The sequence below is a fragment of the Cydia amplana genome, chromosome 19 (assembly GCF_948474715.1).
Source record: "Cydia amplana chromosome 19, ilCydAmpl1.1, whole genome shotgun sequence".
In the NCBI taxonomy this organism is placed as follows: Eukaryota; Metazoa; Arthropoda; class Insecta; order Lepidoptera; family Tortricidae; genus Cydia; species Cydia amplana.
This window is the reverse complement of record NC_086087.1, coordinates 390,199-413,695: the sequence shown is the minus strand read 5'-3', so window position 1 is coordinate 413,695 and position 23,497 is coordinate 390,199. Positions and strand designations below refer to the sequence as shown.

The following is a 23,497-nucleotide window of genomic DNA, read 5'->3' as shown; positions in this document are numbered from 1 at the left end:
TAACATTTGAGGAAGTGTAACTGCTGATGATGACCAGAACGAAACTCTTTAACGACGCATAGCTCGCGTTTGGCGATTTTTCCTTTTCGTTATGTTTGTTAAGCAAGTTAGGTTTTTAAGCCATATTTATGTCAAGCTCAAGTTCTGAACATGGGATCCATGAGAAATCGAGGGAACTCCTCAAATCTTAAAGGCACACGTATAGAATTTTCTGTATTTTCATCATAAAATAAAGCATTAACATTAAAAACTGTCGCATTTGATGAACTGGAACTGCTGATGATGATCAGAACAGAACTCTTCAACGACGCATAGTACATGTTTGGTGATTTCGAATTTCGACTTTGACTTGGACTGGGACCCGGACTCGGATCCAGATCCGGCCTCGTACCCGGATCCGGTTCGGACCCGGACCCGGACCTGGACTCGGACTCGGACCTGGACTAGACCCGGACTCGGACCCGGACTCGGACACAGACCTTGACCCGGAAAACCACTATGATACCTAAACTAAACAAACTACTATGATTACCTACCATAAAATGTAGGTATAAAGTATGATGAGGCCAAACCCCTCCCGCTCAAACCCCCGTACACCGCACCGCATGCGCCGTTAAGTGGGTTAGGTTAGGTTTGAACTGCTATCCTCACAGAACCGAACAAAAGTGGGTTAGGTTAGGTTAGAACTGCGAGCCTTACAGAAACGAAATGCTACTAGAAAAGTGGGTGGTTTTACCTCCTTTTCTACATAGCGCACCGTCTACAATAATCTTTCACCGGGCCGCATAGAAGTCGGTTTTTTTTTCTTAAAAATTATTAGTATTTGTTGTTATAGCGGCAACAGAAATACATCATCTGTGAAAATTTCAACTGTCTAGCTATCACGGTTCGTGAGATACAGCCTGGTGACAGACGGACGGACGGACAGCGGAGTCTTAGTAATAGGGTCCCGTTTTTACCCTTTGGGTACGGAACCCTAAAAAGGCTAGTCTAGGGTGGTCAGTTCCGGTCGGGCCTGGGCCGGCTCCGCAGTATGACGGCGACGCGGCGACGTCGCGGCAGCTTCTCCCCGCGCCAGACGCTTGCCTCGCCCCCTAGGACTGCGTGCGTGTATTCGTAGCGAGACACGCCACTGAAACAGACAATAGTTATTTGTACAACAAGAGATCAAAGTTTGATATTTCTTCGAGAGCTTATTTTGAGTCCCGTGCAAGCGAAAGATTTAGAATCTTGAGCGTAGTAAGAGACTCAAAAGCGCACGAGATGTAAATAACTTTGATCTCGTGTAGTACACAACATTTTTCACCTCAGCAGTGAGAACATATTAGAGAACCCGAAAAATGTATTCCTTCTTCATCACTTACCTCTATTCACTCATGTTTTCTTAAGATATACCAACAATTAAATTTTCACCTCAGCAGCTCGAACAAAAAGTGAGACAAAATGTCCCGTTTTTACCCTTTGGGTACGGAACCCTAAAAACGAACTATAGAACGTGACAGGCATGGTGATAAATGATAAAGAGCCGGCCATCATAGCCCTTCTGCTTTATATAAATCTAATAAAACAGGTCACGTACTGGTCTTCGTTTTCCCCAAAGAATACGCATTTTGTTCGCTATAATACATGCTGTTATTACGAAAGCGACTGCCATCTGACCTTCAGACCCAGAGGGTAAACTATTAGGCCTTATTGTGATATTAGGTAGTCCGGTTTCCTCACGATGTTTTCCTTCACCGAAAAGCTTCTTCTTCCTCCTCGCCTTTTCCCGCTATACGGGGTCGGCTTTCCTTATTTTGAGTCTCCAGGCAGTTCTATTCTGAGCGTCTTCCTTACGCAAGTTAAGGCTTTCCATATCCTTATCAATAGTTTTCGTCCATGAGGTACGTGGTCTTCCTCGTCCTCTTTTCATAGTATTCATGGATAGGCATTTTCTGACGATATGATTTTCCGGCCTTCGCATTATATGACCATACCATCTCAGTCGTGATTCAGATATTTTATCCGTTATGGGTGCGACTTTAAAGGTGCCTCTGATGTATATGTTACGTATCTTGTCCTTAAGTGTCACCCCCGCCGACCACCGAAGCATTCGCATTTCTGTTGTGTGTAGCTTCTGTTCATGGCATTGTTTTACTGGCCAGGCTTCACAGCCATACAACATCACCGGTCTTACTGCTGCTTTGTATACTTTTCCTTTAGTTCTAACTGGCATTTTAGCATCACATAAGATTCCTGTAAGTGATCTCCAATTGCACCAGCCTACCGAAACTCTGTGAGCAATGTCTGTGTCAATCGTCCCATCCTCGGATATTTGTGACCCAAGGTATTTGAACACATTTACTCGCGGGATCTCAGCATCGTCGACGGTGAGATGGACATCAGGTGGTCGTGATGAGGCGGTGGATTTGGTAGAGGTAAAATCACAGACCATGTACTCTGTTTTTGTCCTGCTGATACGTAACCCGTTTTCTTCCAGCGACTTTGTCCACTTGTTTAGACTCTGCTGGATCTCGTCACGGTCGTTGGAAATCAGGACCACGTCGTCTGCGTATAGGATGTTCCATGGGGTAGGCTCTTGAATATTTGCGGTCAGATAGTTCATAACGATATTGAACAATAAGGGGCTAAGTGCACTGCCCTGATGAACGCCTACATCAATTTTAAATCTTGCGGATATTCCGGCAGGACATTTTACTCGCGTGTGGACATCTGTATACATATCCATTATCAAAGTAATGTAGTTCTCTGGTACTGTGTGCGCTCTCAAGGCTTGCCATATTATAGACCTAGGTACTCGGTCAAATGCTTTTTCTAGGTCGATAAAAGCCAGCCATAGTTTGTCCTTCACCGAAAAGCGACTGGTAAATATTAAATTATATTTCGTACATACCTAAGTTCCGAAAAATTCATTGCTACGAGCGGGGTATGAACCCGCGACCTCCGGACTGAAAGTGCTATAAATTAGGTAATTTGCTTTTAATAAAAAAATCGGTCTCAAAGTTTAAGAAATATCACCCTACCGCAGAACTGAAATATGCAGGCTTACCTCATGATATACAGCGCCCGGCGTTGCAGCAAGGCGTCCAGAGCGAGGTGCGTGTGGGTCTCGTGCTGCAGCCGCATCACAGCATCAGACAGGAGGCACAGACCCGCTATCACGCCCCCGCAGAACTGAAACAGGTAAGTTGATACATAAGATTATCGCGCCTTCGTTGCGATAATTGTTCCTTGACTTGGAGCATCCGTGGCGCAAGTTCTTGCTATCATCTGATCTTACGAATCCATTAGGTATCTACGACGCTCGAGTAACTCCAAATTTAGCATAGCCTGTTCCCCTGCCTTGCCAATCTTGCCGTCACTTGTGACAAAATCGAGAGGCGGGTTGTAAATCCGAAGCGACCCAAATAGAAACAAAGCTGATTTGGCATCATAAACTATTAGGCACAAGCTGAAAACTGAAAGATGTCTTGTCTAAATAATGATACATGTACAATTACAGTATATTATTGATAGATATAGTCAATTGCAGTGAATTTAATTAAAATTGTAATTCTGCTAATGATTCACCCTTTGTCCGGAGATCAGTATGGTTTAGGTACCTATATTATCAGTTCATGTGTCATAGACTATATGACACATTAACTGATAACTGCTAGTATGGAAATGGTATTAAATAATACAAGTAACCTCAGAATACGAGTATCGGCTGAACCTGCGTAATGCACAAACAGTATTTAAACTCATTTCTTGCAACTTAGACATCACATACTGCAATTTACATAACGCAATTACTACGTAGACATACTGCAATGGATCCCATAGCTACTTATGTGTTCATTGACTTTGGAGCGAACGGACTCCTGCGGGATGACCCTGATAAAATAATTTCCATGGATTTGTTGGCGGTGAAGAGCCAAGACTTTCGAAACATAACGGAAGAGACCAGAGAAGAGATGATCGCGAAACCTCCCATCTGCGACGAGTATAACTGCCATCTGAAAGACGGACACTTTGATCCAGAGGACGAGATTTTTGATTTCTTGGGTCGTTTAGACAAACCAGTGTGTCTCGTCGCATTCAGCGCTTTTAACTACGACTTTCCGTTATTCAAAAAAATGTTAAGCACTCGTGGTACACAATTTTTTGAAAGCATCGTATGTGCGGACTCGCAGGCTGCGTTCTACGAAATTTTACACCCACAAGGTACGAAGAGTACTAGAGAGGAAAGGTTAGCTGGACGCTACGCGTGGCCCGAGGGATATTTTGACAAGCCAAGTTTTGCACTAAGAGAGGTGTATGCCAGAGAGCTTGAAAACGTGAAGTACTACTTTCAAGTAAAGCATAAACTCCAGGAAACACCAGAGTGTCGGAACAAGGTGGCCCTGCGAGTGGCCGTGAAGTATTCTCAAGAGTTCGTGTTGTGGCTGGAGAAGGAGGAAAAGTGTTTTAAATTTGCTGAAGTGCCTATGCGTAACGAGAATAACCCGGAAGAAACAAAAGATGAGTAAACAGCATCAATAGTGGGTAAGATGATAGAACAACCGGGCGAAAGTCTTTGCCATTTTCTAAAAATAGTGTTATTATAGATTTGTATTCTACAATTTGCCGCATTCAGACTATTCAGAGGTGATTCACATAATCTACACACCCACCACACTACATAATATACCTACATCACCCTACATGTTCCTTATTCTTTATGTAAAACTTTACACTACTTAATACTTTAGTAGATACTTTTGATAAGTAGTCCCATCTGCTACAATTGACGATGATAATAATGATAATCGAACCAAAATATTTATTTAATAACAAAGCAACATTCCATTACACTTCACAATAAAATAAAAAAATTACATTAAAATCAAGGTACCTACTCTTAAAACTAAACACTACTACTAAATATTAATCTAAACTAACAACTAACAAGTAACCTACCCACCAAACTCGCCCGCGCCCCTCCAGACGCAAAGGAGCCCATCACGCTCGCCGCGTTGCCACGCTGAACCGCGATGGACAACCTTTGCATGAGGAACGACCCGGAACGAGGATCAAATGAAATTGATAATTGATATCAATAAATAATTGCACTTTTTAATATTTTTTTTTGTCAAACTCGTATACCTACATATAATAGTAGTTTATGCAACAGTGATATAATAAGGGTTCTTAAAATTCAAGGGTCGAAGTTACAAAACGAGACGTAGTCGAGTTTTGTAAAAAAAGACCCGAGAATTTTAAGAACCAATTATGAGCTGTTGCATACATTACTTTTTCTATGACAGCTGCAGCAAAAAAAAAAAAAAAAAGTCGAGTTTTGTAAAAAAAGACCCGAGAATTTTAAGAACCAATTATGAGCTGTTGCATACATTACTTTTTCTATGACAGCTGCAGCAAAAAAAAAAAAAAAAAAAAAAAAAAAAAAAAAAAAAAAAAAAAAAAAGAGAGAGAGTTATTATTAAAAAAAGAGTTATTATAAAAAAAAAAGAGTTATTATTAAAAAAAAAGAGTTATTATTAAAAAAAAAAGTTATTATTTAAAAAAAATTGAGTTATTATTTCAAAAAAAAAAAGAGTTATTATTGTAAATGAAAACATACCTCTTTCAATCAAGATGATCGGAACTTGTATCTTTAAAAAAAATAAAGCAGTTGTATTATACTCATAAGATGACTGCTAGCAGTCATCTTATGAGCCTATAGACAAAGCATTCAAATGACATTGCTTTAGATATCACTGTCAGTCATTTAATTGACACATTTAAGTGCTGGAGTAGAAAAATTAAATAGTATACTACTTCTTTATATTTGAATACTTAGGTACCTACTTTTTATTTGCTATAGAAAATTCTTATATATTTTTTCTACTCCAGCACTTAAATGTGTCAATTAAATGACTGACAGTGATATCTAAAGCAATGTCATTTGAATGCTTTGTCTATAGGCTCATAAGATGACTGCTAGCAGTCATCTTATGAGTATAATACAACTGCTTTATTTTTTTTAAAGATACAAGTTCCGATCATCTTGATTGAAAGAGGTATGTCTTCATTTACAATAATAACTCTTTTTTTTTTTAAATAATAACTCTTTTTTTTTTTAAATAATAACTCAATTTTTTTTTAATAATAACTCTTTTTTTTAATAATCTCTTTTTTTTTAATAATAACTTTTTTTTTTTTTTTTTTTTTTTTTTTTTTTTTTTTTTTTTTTTTTTTTTGCTGCAGCTGTCATAGAAAAAGTAATGTATGCAACAGCTCATAATTGGTTCTTAAAATTCTCGGGTCTTTTTTTACAAAACTCGACTACGTCTCGTTTTGTAACTTCGACCCTTGAATTTTAAGAACCCTTATTATATCACTGTTGCATAAACTACTATTACTAATTGACATTAAAGTATATTAAATATGATTCAGTATTGGTTTTTTTAAAGTAACTCATCCCAACTGCGTCAATATGAGGCTTGATATGTGCAGCCTGTATTATAGTGTAACTCCACTTCAGTACTAGATACATACAAACAGCAACACTCTGAACTGTCCATCGCGGTGGACCTTATGCCTTTTGTAATAAGGTTTATACCGATGGACAGTTAACAGTAAGGTACTAGCGCGAAGTTCCCTATTACTAGTTAGTAAATTAACTAACCTTAACGGCCTACAAAACTGTAAAGTAACTCCACCTCGGTACTAGCGAAGTTATCTACAAACTAGTAGAGTAACTAACACACTTGCCTTTACCCAGTAGAACACAGACACAAAATCGGCTAAAAAAAGTATCTCACCCGAACAGCGTCAATATGAGGCTTGATATATCCAGCGGCGGCCAAGTCCAGCACATGGGCAGCGGGGAGGAGTTCCGAGTCCGTCCCAGTTCGGGGGAAAACGCTCCGTATTCGCGAGATGACAGCTTCGTTTACGGTAAAGAGGGAAACCATATATGTATCTCACCCGAACAGCGTCAATATGAGGCTTGATATATCCAGCGGCGGCCAAGTCCAGAACATGGGCAGCGGGTAGGAGTTCCGAGTCCGTCCCAGTTCGGGGGAAAACGCTCCGTATTCGCGAGATGACAGCTTCGTTGGTCGAGCTCCATGAACTACGTTCCGTCTCGCGGAAGCCTATGATCGCCTGCGAAATAATAAAATTGTAACGTTAATACATTGGATGGCAAGAACCCTTAAGGCCAGAGGGCCTACCGCGAACACCGAAGTTTGCAAATTGCGGGCATCTTTCTCTATGACTTTAATTACGCCCGTGTTCTCGGTAGGCCCTCTGAGCACACATTCGGTGCGCACTGCAGGCCCTTTAAGTCGTGAGTAGCCGCCAAAAACGCTAATTATACTTATATGAAATACATACTTATATGAAATACCATGCATGGATGCATTGAATAAATGATTATGATTATGAATACGAAATATTTGCGACATTTATAAATCTTACACCGGCCATTCACATTTTACCTCTACTTCCTTATAACGTTATCTCTGACGTGAGATATCAACATGACGTAGGTATAAATATACATGACCGTGACGTAGAATTCGCAACTCGTAAACGGCCTCGCAGCGGCCTTGGCCTTCAGCCGGCCTCGCGGCATGGCCGCCCTTGTTAGCGAGGTCGGGGGTGGTTCGGAAGATATCCGCGGGAGGCGCTGATGTCCTCGCATAGTAGAGCTGTCAAACTGACAGGAAAGACTAACGAGCAAGGGTAGTATTCCACCTGTCCAATTTCTTTGTCCAATGTGTATTTGCATCTCACATTTTGCTTCAATGAGAGAGTGAGACCACAGAATAAATAATAGTTCTAAGTACAGAAGACTCGCTCTCTAACAAAACGCGACTGTTACGATCAGCACAGATATGGCCGCTAGGTGGCGACAGCGCCACGCGCGGCTTATGGCTTTCCGCAAAATTGGGGCCGGAACGGATGTACTTTTAGCTACCTGTAGCAAAGCGACGAAATCGCGGAGTGAGACACGCCTGGTGAGACACACTGACATTGCACAAAGAAATTGGACAGGTGGAATACCACCCTTACTTATTAATGGTTTTATGACAGTTATGAATTGACCCTTTAGCTGTATATTATGTATGAAGCTAAGGCCTACCATTATTTTATAGCATAAGGGTCAGGGTTAATACAAGTGTAATTAACCCGTGAGTTCCCACGTGTGTGACGTCACCATAAGCGTTCTGGCTCAAATTTGAGCCCTTGGGAGCTGACAAGTTAAACCAGCATCCCTCTTCTGACAAAATAACAATTATAAAATTAGTGTACTAATATAAATTGCAATTTAGTAGTAGTAATTTAGCAAAAAAAAAAAAATTTAGTAGGTATTTATAAAAACATTATTTTAATATGGTTGGTATATGGGTATGGTAAAAACCTAATTTTTACCCTAACTTGCTATTATTTTTATAAATAAAGTATGATTATACAAAAATAATATAAAAAAAGTACCTACATTATCCCAATGGTCGAACTCATATCTGATCCGCTTGAGCATGGGTTCCAGCTCGGCGAGCAGCAATCCCTCCTCCGCCTCCGTGACAAAGTCCGGCAACACCTGCATGCCCTGTACGGTGGCCGCTCGGAGCTCTGGCTGCTCATCCGGTGGCCATGATGAGTGCACCTCTATTAGCTTTGGATCGGCAACTGGGAAAATCATCATTGTGATAGGTCTTAAAGGACTAGAAAGGCTAGGAAGTCTCAGTTTCTTACTTATTTTTGATTTTTTATCCTTTCAAGATTTCTCTGGAATTAGCTATGGTGCTTTTTATTGTTTTATTTGAGCTAACCTGTGTTAGGACGGTATTCCACCTGTATAAATAAGCGAAAGTTTTTTAGTTACCATGACCAGGCTGGTATAAAATTGCGAGCTGTTGGCAGTCGCAACAACGAGACCAACACAAAGTGGAGCATAGAATAAGAAAGAGACGCAGGACTGCCCTTTCAGGATCCTTACCAGGCAAGGCGCCCGCTGCAGTCTTAGGCTGCGAGCACAGCCCGCGCGCCGCCGGGCGCCACAGGCCAGTGCGGCACCGTCGAAGTACGCTGAACGTCAGGCCACGCATCACGGTTTGTAAACAAACCGCTATTTTGCGTAATATTCCTCTCACAAAATAACCTGAAAACAGAAAAAAATGACAGTCAGCTGATTGAGCTGTCAGTCGCAGTCCAAATATGATCCAAATTCACCAAAAAATTTGCAAAGGGAAAAACTTTAAAATTTTGTTTATAACCAATGGATATAAGGAAATATACACATACAACGTAAATAAAATCAGCTGGAATAATTAGTAGGTATACAATTTTATGATAATTTTTTCAGTAAATTTTGACATAGGTGGAAATTTTCTGCTCAATTTGGACCAATGTATTAACACATCTGTCAACGTCATCTTATGAATGCTAACCTGCAATGTGCATATTTTGCAGTGTACATTTTGTAAATAGTTACGATTTTGCTGAATTGCTGAATACGAGCCCTCAACACACAACAGGTGATTGTCATAGTCATAAACCATTTTTGATTCCCTTTCTGGAATAAGGTCGTGCTTGGGTTTTTGGTTTTGTTGCAGTGTTTTTGTTTATGGATCTTTTATAAATGCGATGTATTTTTTCTTATGCATATTGTGCTGTTTCCTTGTTGTCCTTGGTGGTTGGTGATTTGGAAATGGTTAAAAAGACTAAAAAAGAATGTGTACATAGTGACCTAACCATTACATTTGCTATATGTCTAGTTAAGATTATAAATATGGGCGATACGTAACATTTTCATTTCTAAATATGTATCATTATATTATAAGGGCACGGTTTGATATATAGGTGAATAGATAAATAGGGTTGATCACCCCGTTTGTTTTTAGATTAAATTTTCTTAATTATTTGCAGTAAGTATGGAAAAACTCTATACACCATACACCATACAATTAAGAATTTATCTATTCATTAATAGTTTAAATAAGAATAGATTTGTGCAACAAATTAGACTACGAGGGGTGTTCAAAATATTCTCGGTATGAGAATGAAAACAAACAAGTACGAAAAGTTTGATATTTTTATTTTTCAATATACTCCCCCCCTATGTTCATACACTTAAAAGATCGATCAATTATTTTTTTTAATCCTGCATAAAAATATTTTTTATCTTTGGTGTAAAAATGCTCCTCCACTGCCGCCTTCAATGCTTCATCATCGGAAAATTTATTTCCACGCAGATCCTTTTTAACCCTCTGTCACTCAAGAACATCAATTTTAATATTTCAAGCAAATTTGGATAGAACTAGTTGAAATAAAAAACTTAATTTCTCATTTTTTTTATTTTTTTTTATTTCGCGACAAAAATCAAAAAAAAGGGAGCGTTGCTCGTAGGCAACATTGAGTAACAAGCATATCAAAAATATTCAAAATCCTGTCCTTTTCGTCTTTTACTAAACTAGTGCCTATGACAGATGATAGTTTCTAAAACAATTTATATTTTTTGTGTAGCATGAAGCTACGCCGCACTTCTCACATACAGTGTGGGTGAATCCGAAGCAAGACGGAAACTTACAGCGGATTTCCTTGTCAGACCATTGCGGCCAGTGCCCAATCTGGTCCTGTCGAACTGCTTGTGGGGGTGCGTGCTGAGCAGGTCCTTTACGTTTTTTAGCCACGATTTCAGTTTCTAAAGATCGTCGAGTTGTTGTAGATGATTTAGTCCCCATTTGGCATAGACTAGTGGCGACATCCAGACGAAAATCTGCCGAACCTTTGATGGATTTCTTGGGAATTATTTTGTGTTTGCACACTCTTTTGTACAGCAGCCATGCATTTGCCATTGACAAATCCAAGTAGTGGTAAAATAAACGCATAGGCCAGCGTTTGCTCCGCAGTTTTATTTTGTATATACCCATTATACTGTCTGTCTTATTTTTTCGAACTTGTTCAAGGCCATTGTACGTTGAATTAGTTATGTGCCGAGTATAGGTGCCCAGGGACTGGTAACCCTGGGTAGTTTAATCAGGGACATCAGGAATACTATGCCGATGATCTGTCGTATATCTAGGTCAGTTACACGAAAGGTATTACTTGGATCCTTCTGTACCACATAGAGGTTGGTCTGTTCAACAATCGTTTGAATTAACTCTGGTGGGAACAACTTCAGAAAGAACTGCACGGGTGTATCGAGTTCTAAAGTATCAGGACTAAGTGTATTAATTACCTTTGCATGCTAGCTGAAGTGCGTTTAACTCCAGGTTCTTCTTTTTCCACCGTAAGTTCAGCTTTTTTGCCTTCTTTCCTTGGGACCTTGAAGCTGGAAGATTACAATCGCTTGAAGTCGATTGTATTGGTTCTACCTGAGTCGAAATGGTAATTTCGTCATTTTGTAAGGTTCAATCAATGTGTCCACATGATTATCAAACTCCCCGTCAGAAGAAGCATCGCCAAACTCATCAATAGTATCGGCAATACTATCGTCATCAAATTCTAACCCATCTTCACTCGCATCATCATCACAGAGTGCCGCAGCAATGTCGGTATCTTGCAAACGACGTTTACGAGACATCCTAGGACAAGATATTAATTACGTTAAAAACATATACCTACCGTACGACACTTTGACCCTTTTACGATAATGTAGCTTATGGGCTACAAACACTAAGTACCTATTACTTTCATAAAAACAAGGAATTACTTGAAGATAACAATATATGTTAAGATTTATACACTTACCTCAACTTTTTTCACGATAACAGGCACAAAAATCACCAACTACTATTTTTAAAAGATTTTAACAAATTCACAAACACATGTTTTTCAAATTTCTCCGAAACACTAAACATTGTTGTGTTTGACCGAGTAACGCCATCTAGTTGAAAATTGAGGAAGCGTATAGTCCGTGCATCGGTGTGTAGACTACAAGATACAGTGCATAAACTAGCGTTTAAACAATTCCTTTAAAATTGAGAAAGGTGTCAAGAGTATGTTGCCCGTAGGCAACAGTATGATACAGAGGGAACAAAAAGAAGTCGCTGGGGGCTAAGTCCGGACTATACGGTGGGTGAGTAACAGTTTCAAACCCACATTCAACAATAGCTGCCTTGGCAATATGAGCAGTATGGACGGGGGCGTTGTCATGCAGAAGCATAACACCTTTGGTTAACTTTCCTCGCCTCTTTTCTTTGATTGCATCCTTTAATTGACGTAGAATGTTAGCGTAGTACTGTCCTGTGATATTTACACCTTTTTCTTTATAATCGATCAGTAATACTCCTTCACAATCCCAAAATATCGTGGCCATGACCTTGCCAGCTGAAGGGATGACCTTGAACTTCTTGGGATGAGCTGAACCCTTAATGTGCCACTGCATGACTCTTGTTTACTCTCTGGGTCATAATGATGAACCCAGGTTTCATCTCTAGTAACTATTCTTTGCAGCACCTCATCAGGATTTTCACCGCACAGGTCAATAAAATCGGAACAACAAGCTACACGCATGTCTTTTTGAAGCCGAGTCAGCATTCGCGGAACCCATCTTGCACTTACTTTTGACATATTAAGATGGTCATGGATAATATCATGTACGGTACCAATAGAGAGATTGGTTACTTGTGCTATAGATTTTACCTTCACTCGACCATCTTCCAATATAAGTTTTTCCACTTTATCAATATTTTCTTGTGAAGTAGCTACTACAGGCCGGCCAGGTCTAGGGTCGTCTTCAACACTCTCCCTTCCACGTTTAAACTCGCTTGACCACTTTTGAATGGTAGATAAAGAAGGAGCAGACTCACGGTAAACACAATCCATTTCCTCTTTTATGGTTTTTTGATTTTTACCCTGTTTTGTCAAGAATTTTATCACGCATCGATGTTCTAATTTAGTTAACATTGTCAATTCCCACATGATGTTCATGTTTGTTCAGCAATTGCAGGAAAACAAAAGAACATCTCGGTTCGAATTATACTTTTTTTTAATGTCAATGAATAAACCTTAGCGGCCAGTAACGAAAGAAATTTTAGAAGAGGTTGTAAGATATCAATACCGAGAATATTTTGAACGCCCCTCGTATTATTTCATGAAATGCCATACTGTAGGGTTTTACCATGTGTCCCCTAGCTATGTTAGGATTGTTATGCTAGACTTGTTACGATTTTGTAAAATAAATCAATACACCAGTTTTTAATGGAAATAGAAAAAGTACAGTTGAAAGCAAAAAACTGTTGACTAACCATTAAAATTTTGCTATATTTGCAGGAAATGTACCTAACATTCTATACCTACAGTAAATTACAATAGATATTTCGTTACATTCCAGATGCAAGCCGCCATCACCACAGCGCCATCACGTCTTTCCTAGTCATGGCGAGGTGATGATAACTACTCATAGTGCCTCAACACGAGACTAAAGTCTATATGCAGTAGCCTGTGTTTTACATCTATACATAAGTCATGGGTATATCCGTACGAGACTGCAAAATACCGCATTAGAGGTTATTTCCACTAGTATCTGTCATGGGTCTATATTGCCCGCAATGCCGAGCGGCGATCGCGGCGGCGCGACGCCCCATGAGCATCGAGCGGCTACCCGACGAAGTGCTGCTGCTGATTCTGGAGCGGCTGCCGGCGTGCGAGCTGGTGGCCGGCGCAGCCAGGGTCAACCGCCGCTGGGCCGCACTAGTGCGCCGGCGCGCCGCCTCCATACACTGCAGGCTACAACTCCCGCGCTTACCCAACACCCTACGCTCTTTAATAGTCACCTCCGGTCTACAATGCTCCATACCTTCCCTACTCACAGCTACGATGCGCATGAAACAACTGCGAGAGCTCTCCTGCCATTCCGGCGTCCGATTCTCCAACGAGGAAATCGCTTTGCTAGATGCGTTACCCAATTTGAAGCATTTAGATGTGTTCACGGCGTGCGCGGCGCGGGACGTGTCGGATTCAGCCGTAGCTGACAGACTGCAGTCACTGGTTGTAAATAGTTACACTGCCCGTTTCCCTGGCGCCGAGCGCTGCCAGCTGCGAGGTCTACACATGTTTGGGGAGGCGCTGTTCACGCCACCGTCGAGGTTGCTGGCGCTGCTTCGCGCCAGAAAAGACCACCTGACTGATTTGACTCTCCGATGCGCGGATTTACGCCCACACATGTACGAAGCCATCGGCGCCTGCGCGAACATGGTGAACCTCCAATTGTATAGCTGTTGGTTGATGTCCGCGGAAGACGCGATACGCGCTACTCGGCCTCAAGGCCTGAGACGCTTACACATAACGGGCGCGGTGATGGTGCGACGGACTTACCTCGACGAAGTTATAGTGCGGTTGCCGAAAGGGATCGAAGAGCTCGCACTGAGCGGCTCGGCGCTCGGCGACGAACATATTTCAGCGTTAGCCGCTCGACTGCCGCATCTGAAGGTGTTGGAAGCCTGGCGATGCCGCATCACGCCCGAAGGCGTTTTAAAATTAGCCGCCTCTATGCCGAAGTTGGAAGTCTTGGATCTCGATCTGCCGCTGCGTTCGGCATATGTGGGTGCGTTACGCAGGCACGCAACGCTAGAGTTTATTCGGTGTTTATCGGAGCGTCCGCCGGCGGAGCGGGATTTTACTCGGCCGTACTGTCTGCGGCGACGGCCAGTTCAGCGCGCGCAGCCTTGCAACTGTGCCTCCGACGTGACTAAAGAGGTGGTGGAGCCTCCCGTAGGGTTGCAAGGGCCGCAGAGGAAGGTCCGCGTCGAGTGCGCCGCGGCGCGTTTCGCGGAGGACTCCTTTCGGCGCCGCGGTGAAGGTTTTAGAGCTAAGATTTTTTACCACTGGACGTCGACGCGGCTGCTGCGGCCGCTGCAGGACCCGCAGCTGGACCCGCCGTGGGCGACGGCGTACTGCGACGGCAGCTAGCCTAGGGAGCTGCAGCGAGTGCAGGGGGCCTGCCGCGAACCACGTCCGACGTGTTGCCTCTCTGTCGCACTTGTAAACTCGCACAGGGAGGCAACACGTCGCGGTTCGCGGTAGGCCCTCAGCGCGCCAGCACCCGGCCCCGCCTCGACGTCGCGCTCATCTCAGACGGTAACCACGAAGGGACAGAGAGATACCACATTAAAATAGCGTCTCCCGAGCGTCGGCCTCTAGTCAACTCTATGACTGCTGCTCGACGCACCGCTGGCGCAACTGTGCAGCGACAGCATTTTCCACAGCGCTAACTAGACGCCTAAAAGACGGGTGTCTCAGAGTGTTATCTACAGCGAAGTAGCCAGCTCAGCAGAGGGATCACTGCGCCGTCATACGCGCCGTCAGTATTTGAACTCTAGGTAAATTGTACGAGTATAGCGGTGTCCGACTCCAAGCGAAATGAATAGAGTCCGTTTAAGCTACATGTCTTCATTTTGTTTTTAATACGCCTCGACTCGGATCTAAAGTCCTTGCAATATTTCTTGTCTACTTATGAAAGAGTAGCTCAAAGCTGTATAAAACATGTGTAACACAGTTTTCTGTGGCTCCAAAGTCCAACCTAATTGCTATGGGGTCTGCCCTGCCGACCGAAAGGCCATTATATGTGATCAAAAAATGAATTATAATCTGTAGCCGCGAGGGGACTGGAACAACTTTTTTAGTGGTTGTGTGTTGTGTGACTGGTGACAAGTTTTAATAATTTATGAAAAGGTTTAGCATAATATTATTTACAAATTGTAACTTTATACGGCCCACGCCATAAATATCTGAGCGCATAAAATGTTAGTTGTAAAGCGTATGCCTAAGTCCTAGGTTGTCTATATTCAGATGTACTTTATTGTGTTGACTCGATTTTAGTTACCTACAATACCTACCTACCTTTTTATGGGTATATTTTTAATGTGCTTGGCGTTAAAATACTCTAAAGTTGGAAAAAAGAAGCAATGAAAAAAAATCTCTAAAAACATTGTGCAGTCAAGTTCATAAATATGTATACATTTCTTCACCTTAATCAGTTGCAATAGGCTGAACAAATGTTTACATATTTATGAAAATGATTAACCACTATTTATACCAACGTGCAAAAACGGTCACAAATCGCGTTTCCTTCGTTCGTGTATATCCTTTTTGCTCTACATAACACAATAGAGCATATCCTTCATTCTTTCTATGGTAACAATCATTCTGAATTCTGATGAAGTGTTCATATTTATTGCATACCTAATCTAATTTGCTGTATAATCGCTGCAGAAAAAACAAGCAATCTGTGTATCTGATCTCAAAACTACGTATGTTTCAGACACTACAAGGGTCGTGATTCATGAACTTTATGCATTTTTGTGATTTTTCTTACTTAACTTATTTTTTATTTATCTGTTTTAATTTATTTTAAACTTAAGTCTTTCTTTCAGCCTCTTAATTTAAGGGTGGAAGTCTACAGCTTCGCTTTTACAATTTTTACATTATTAATTTATTATATTTCTGTGAAAATCTTTGTGTTAAATAAAAGCATCGTTAGTAAAGAGTTGTTAATAGTAGCGACATCTAGGTTCGTCAGCTGTCAAATTCCAAGCATGTTTGTTTTAAATCTAAAACTGCCTTTCCACTGAGGTGGAAATAATACAGCGGAGCAGAAAATAGATGTGAATTACAATAACAACCATTCATGTTGATACCTAGATTCCCGCATATACCTCTTATCTTCCCCTCACTGGAAAGGCAGCCTTACACCTATCCTATAATCAATAACACTGCAACTTACAATGCTTGTGTTTAACACATTTTAAAAATGTTTTTATCCTGTATTTTAGCAATAGGAAAATATACCCACACCTATTTATATGTGCGTAATAGGTACTCTGTTTTTATATAGGTTCAATTCAAATGTTTAAGGTTTTAGTTACTATTTAATAAGAAGTACCTTAGTAAAAATGACAGTTTTGCTATAAATGATTTTTACTAAGCAATAATAAGCATAATGCTGTCTTTTCACTGAGGTGGAGATGAGAGGAGACGTGAATAAGTAGTATTGGTTGTAATCTAGCGAAGCGGAGAAATCCCCAACCCAATGCTATTGATATTGGTTGATTCCCGCACGTCTCCCCACATCTCCGTGTCAGTACTGGTAGCCTAACGCCCACATAATTCAGAAATGGTAGGAATAAAGTTAAAGCGTAATGGCTCATTCAAACAAATAGCTTAGGGGCCTATTTGACTCAAGAAAGTTATAAAAGACGACGTGGCTGCCATTTTTGTAAGGAGTGGTTATAGCATGTCATGGGCAAACTGTCATATTTTACAAATTGACATGTCGCTCTATGATGTGTCATTTAAGAATTTGACAGTTAGACGCCGTGAAATATCCACGCCAATGATCACAAAACAAAACTTGCCAGTCATGTCACCTCCCGTCACATCTTCTAGTCAAATACACCCCCTTCTCTAATAGCGACAATCATGTGATTCTCCAATGAAATAGCACGTATCATTTGTGTTGTCCATTGTTTTAGTCAGTAAAAGTAACTTTTAAATATTAACTTAATTATTTTATCTTTATATATTGTACCATGTTCGCTCAATAGATTTATTTACATCTATACAAACTGTGCTATTATTTTCCCGTGCATGTCCCTAAGTAGGTACAGGTATAACGGCGCTCACAAATATCTGAACACGCCTCTATTATCAGGGCGTTAGAGTGCTTGTTAAGATATTGTGAACACCTTGGCCGCTCCGATATATCTGATGGCGACTGCACATAATTTCAAATATGCCCGGATGAGCAGCTAAGGGCCGGTACAGACGGACTGCAACTTGTATGGGAACTGCACGCCGTCGTTACAGTCGTTGTGCAGTTCCCATACTAGTTACAGTCTGGTTGCAGTCCGTATGTCTAACGCCTGTTTTTCGACATTAGCAATGATTATGTTATGACGAATTCACTTAAATGCGGTCGCTCTCTTAGGGGCTACCGCGAAAACCGAATTTCGCAAATTGCGGGGAACTTTCTCTTTTACTCCAATGAAAGCGTAATTAGAGTGACAGAGAAAAATGCCCGCAATTTGAGAAATTCGGTTTTCGCGGTAGCCCTTCGGTACGGTGTTCATTTTGTAATTATTTATTTAATTAAAACACTGAATTAAATGTAACACAGTCTTTAATCGACGCCATCTCTTATTTTTCTAACTTGCCACAGATTATGTCATACAGCAGAAGGATACGTTCATGTAGCTTCCATAAACATCTCCCTTCTTTTATTAACATAAAAAACAATTTTAACGTTTAATCCTATAAATAACTTACAGATCTAATTTCTCAGGCACCTTGACTATCCTGCCACTTCTGGTGGTTTTTAATGCTTGAGGAGCATTTATAACAGGAACATTACCACCAGCCGAAGAGCCAACCAAATTAGCGTTATTTAACAAATCTTCACCATTATTAGGAGTGTCTCTCAAAGTTTCAACATTAGGGGAAGTGCCTGTTACATTGTTATTTTGTATATTCCTATCACTACTACAACTAACAGCTGGTGCTAGGGTGCCTGTTGTACTATCTAAATCATCAAACATATTACCATAATTTCTAATTTCAGGCTTATCACTAACATATTTTCTATTTCTACGGAAGAGTCTGCCACTATCATCCGCCAACAAATATGAGCGGGGCTCATCACATCGCTTAAGGACCTTGCCTGAAACCCATGGAGAATCAATACTTTTTTTAAACATAACATTTTGGTTAGGGTTAAGGTTTGGTAGAGACTTAGTATTCTTATTATAATATTGTTTTACAGAGTCATGATATTGCTCATATTTTTGTTTATCAATAGTTACTACTTTAGGTTTAAGACAATTCAGAGATACAGGTATAAGTGAGTTTAAATTTCTTGAGTACATTAACTGAGCAGGTGAGGGCTGATATGGCTTTTCTGTATTTCTATAATTTAATAGACCAAGGTAAGGGTCTGACCCATCTTCGTTACATTTTTTTATAATAGACTTAAATATTTTAACTCCACTTTCACTCATTCCGTTTGATTGCGAGTGCTTGGGACTTGTCTCAATGTGAGTAAATTTATAATCTAAAGCAAATTGCTTAAATCTATCAGATGTAAACTGAGTTCCACAATCTGTTACAATGTATGATGGGATACCATGCCTTGCAAAGATTGACTTACAATGAGTAATTACACAATCACTAGTCAAGTTATCTAATTTACACACCTCAATGAATTTAGAGTAATAATCTATCATTACTAAGTAATTATTTTCATTAAACTGGCAAATATCCATACCTATTTTATACCATGGTAAAAACTCAATGTTATGGTTCATCAAGGGTTCTTTCTGATTGTTAGGCATAAACTTTGCACATGGTATACAGCCGGTTACATAACAGTCTAAGTCTTTGTTAATTTCTGGCCAAAAAACACAAGAACGTGCCCTAGTTTTACATGTACTTAAACCTACATGTCCTTCATGTATTTTTTGCATCATGTATTGCTGTAATGTGCTTGGGATAACTACAAGATTGCTTTTTAAGATTATACCATCTAAAATTGCTAGTTCATCCCGAAAGGTCCAGTATTTTTTTATATTTGCATTTAGATCATGATAATTTTTTGGCCATCCATTCTCAATAAACGATTTTACAATACATAACACACCATCATTCTTTGTTTCCTCTTGTATTTTCTTTAGCCAGACATTTGAGATTGGCAAACTTTCTCGAAGTAATTTTACATGCATTACAATATTGTTATTAAGTTCCTGGAATTTACTCTCAGTTTCTTTTTTATTACAACTTCGAGAAAGTGTGTCAGCAATATACATTTCACGACCTGGTTTGTATTTTACATCTAAATTATAACCTTGAACTGCTAGCATCATACGCTGTAACCTGGCAGGAACTTTGTATAAAGGTTTCTTAAAGAGTGATTCAAGAGGTTTGTGGTCAGTTTCAACAAACACTTTACGGCCATATACATACTGATGCATTTTAACACACCCATAGACCACAGCTAACATTTCTTTTTCCAGTTGACAGTAATTTTGTTCTGTTGAAGTTAGGCTTCGAGACCCGAATGCAACAGGTTTTTCATTTTGCAAAATGACAGCTCCAAGGGCTGTAGACGAGCTGTCAACTGACAAAGTTATGCTTTGGTTGGTATTAAAGTAGGTTAAACATGGACTATTACATATAGCATGTTTCAATTTATTAAAAGAATCTTCTTGGTTGCTCTCCCAACGGAACAAATTGTCTGCTTTCATTAGTTCCCTTAGAGGTTGATTAATGTCAGAGTACCTGGGTATGAATCTTGATAGGTAATTACACATACCAAGAAACCTTTCAAGGTCTTTCTTGCATTTTGGAGTTTCCATTTTCATAACTGCCTCCACCTTAGATGGGTCTGGGGTCACACCTTGTGGTGTAAATTTATGCCCTATATACAATAGTTCTTCAACAAAAAACTTGCATTTACTTTCATTGAATTTGATACCATTATCTGATGATATTTTAAGAATTTTATTTAATCTCTCATTTAATTCTTCAATACTAGAAGCCCATACACAAATATCATCTATGTATGTACTAACTCCCTCTATATTTTCAAACATTTGTGCAATTGTTCTACCAAACTCCTCAGGCGCAGCAGAAATTCCAAATGGCATTCTTAAATATTTGTACCGGCCAAATGGAGTTTGGAATGTACATAAATCTGAACTCGCCTCATCCAATCTTTGCATCCAAAACCCATTTGATGCATCTAACACCGCAAATACTTTAGCACCTTGCATTTTGCTTTTAATTTCATCTAATGTATGCAATTGAAATTTGGGCTGAATAATAAATTTATTTAACGCTCTTGGATCGAGGCAAATGCGCAATTTATTATTTGGTTTTCTGACTACTACTAAACTATTGACCCATTTAGTTGGCTTGGTTACCTTCTGTATTACTCCCATCTGCTCCATTCTTCCCAATTCTTCTTTTAGCTCGGACAGTAATGAGAATGGAACTCTCCGTGCAGCCTGCACCACAGGCACTGCATCCTCACAAAGTTTCAGTTCTACTGTGTTGGGAAGGCATCCAAGACCACCATCAAACAGCTCACTGAAATTATTTTTTAAGTTTTTTATTAGCTTAGGAATTTTATTATCGAGTTCAACACTATGAACATTGACCAGTTCCTTATTTGCAATAATGAAACCATATTTTAAACATGTTTTACACCCTAACAAAGTAGGGACGTCACCCTCAAGAATTACAAATTCCACCATGTAAGTGTTTTTGTTAGGATGTCTAATCATTAGTTTACACTCACCATGAACACTCATACTTTTCTTGTCCAACTGTACTATTCTCTTTTTACTCCTTTTAATTAATTCTTTGGGAATTAATAGCTTTTTACATACCTCTGTACCCATAACGTTGCATCCCGCACCTGTGTCCAGCTTCATAAGAGTTGGTTGTCCGTTAACAAAAAATGTTTGGGTGATTTCATCTCCCGAATCATCTACGGTAGCCACTCCGATGAAGAAGTGGTCGCTCATGTCAGCACCCTCTTCTACTTGATCTGACTCCTCTTGTACAATATGCACTTTCTTTTTCATGCACATAGTTGTGAAGTGATTGATTCTGTTACAATTATAGCATGTCTTTCCATAAGCAGGACACTTGTTGATACCGTGAGATTTACTGCAGTTTCTACAATTTTTTATAGTTTTACTTAAAGCATGTTGATTGTTGGTAGGCTTACGAACAAACAGAACCTCCGCCTCCGGTTCCTTATTTAACTTTTGTTGTTGTACATGTAACCTTGAAGCTTCAGCATTTTTCAGGTACGTAGTCACGTATTCCAATGTCAGTTTGGTGTCCTCTTCCGAAATTAATTTTGTTTTTAGCATGTCGTATTGCCTGTCAAGCCCGGAAATGATTTTACTTGGAATAAGTTTATCTTCCAACTCCCCCAGCTCACATTGTTTTCCAAGATTAATCACTTTAGTAAAATATTCTTCCAGCCTCTCCCCGCCATTTTGTTTTGTCACAAAGAATTCATGACGTAAAATTGTCAAATTTTTCCTTGGCGTGAAATGGTTTTTAAATTTCTCGAGTACTTTGTCAAACGTATCACTCTCTTCTAATGTAAACGTGTTGTAGATATCTATTCCTTTTGTTCCAATTAAATTTAGTAGAATTGCAATTTTTCTTTTCTCCGTGGCCTTGTCCAATTCATTAGCCTCCATGTGAATTTTTAGCCTCTGGCTCCATATCTTGAAATTTTCTGCCAGATTTCCATCATAGTTCATGGGCGGCACTACGCCTGACCCCACGCCTGACACCATGTTCATTTTGTAATTATTTATTTAATTAAAACACTGAATTAAATGTAACACAGTCTTTAATCGACGCCATCTCTTATTTTTCTAACTTGCCACAGATTATGTCATACAGCAGAAGGATACGTTCATGTAGCTTCCATAAACATACGGTTACCATCAGTTTGTCACTGACATAAACGCCGTCGAGAACGTAATTTACTTTCTATACATCCCGTTTGCATTTGCACTAATATGCGAGTGCGAGCGAGATGTATAGAAAGTAAATTACGTTCTCGACGGCGTTTATGTCAGTGACAAACTGATGGTAACCGTACGGCCCCGTAGACAAGATGCCAATCGCTAACGCTCCGCTCCGTAGCGAACGAAACGCAACTGTCACTGTCCTCTAATATGCAAGAGTGATAGAGAGTCACAAAGCGATTCGATGGCCTGTCGCCCTATATTTTGCACTAGCTCCTGCTCGCGTGTTCGTCTACTTGGTATGATGACGATGTTTGATAAAAACTAGCCTATGGCCTCCCCGGGACTTTAACTTCGTCCAAATCATACCAATTCATCTAAATCGGTTCAGCGGTTTAAATATGAAGAGGTAACGGACAGACAGGCCAATTTATACTAATATCAGAATAACAATTTATCGTGCATTTCGCTCGTATTTGTTCGTAACAAGTATTCGAGCGAGCAGCCGAGCATTCTGCCTTAGAGTTCTGTGGGTGCCTAGCCAAGGTGTCAATCGCTTGCGCTATTACGACAACGCAACGCTTTGAGTCCCTCTATCACTTCCATATGTGCGACAGTGACAGTTGCGTTTCGTTCGCTACCGGAACGTAAACGATTGGCAGGTTGGCTACGCACCCTGTTACATTCGTATTTATCTATCTATCTAATCTAATACCTTTAAACGAGCAATTCTTGTTTATTTATTTATTTATATATATATAGCCACATGGAGAGCAGTTCTTGTGTCTGGAGCCCAAATGAGGCGAAATACAAGTTTATGTTGGAACGAATCCAAAACAAATTCATCAGGTTCTTGTACCTAAAGTTGTATGGAGTGTACCCCTTCTATCCTCGAATGTACCCAACCCTGTTTGTGCTCGGAATGGTGGGATATAACCAGCTAGAGGTTAGAAGGGAATTGGCACTAGCCTCTTATATATTTCAGTTAGTGCGAGGAAAGATCAGTAACCCAGAGTTACTAGAGACAATAGGTG

At 40.1% G+C, this 23,497-nt stretch overlaps 1 protein-coding gene across 1 annotated transcript; it reads right to left on the bottom strand.

Moving 5' to 3' along the window:
• Positions 1-993: 993 nt before the first annotated feature.
• Positions 994-9,183, bottom strand: LOC134656745 (alpha-ketoglutarate-dependent dioxygenase alkB homolog 7, mitochondrial). The gene is made up of 5 exons (XM_063512261.1): positions 8,972-9,183; positions 8,471-8,661; positions 6,952-7,131; positions 3,050-3,174; positions 994-1,132 (listed from the first exon to the last, which is right to left on the bottom strand). Exons 1-5 carry the CDS (start codon positions 9,078-9,080, stop codon positions 1,000-1,002), a joined length of 738 nt encoding a protein of 245 aa, XP_063368331.1. The 5' UTR covers positions 9,081-9,183; the 3' UTR covers positions 994-999.
• Positions 9,184-23,497: the final 14,314 nt, after the last annotated feature.

What these genes read in the sequence shown, in the direction of transcription:
- LOC134656745 (XM_063512261.1), bottom strand. Translation starts at nt 9,080, where the DNA reads ATGCGTGGCCTGACGTTCAGCGTACTTCGACGGTGCCGCACTGGCCTG. An exon ending in AGTTCGACCATTGGGATAAT is followed by an intron (nt 7,132 to 8,470) that starts GTAGGTACTTTT and finishes ATTATTTCGCAG; the next exon opens with GCGATCATAGGCTTCCGCGA. An exon ending in CGGGCGCTGTATATCATGAG is followed by an intron (nt 1,133 to 3,049) that starts GTAAGCCTGCAT and finishes TGTCTGTTTCAG; the next exon opens with TGGCGTGTCTCGCTACGAAT.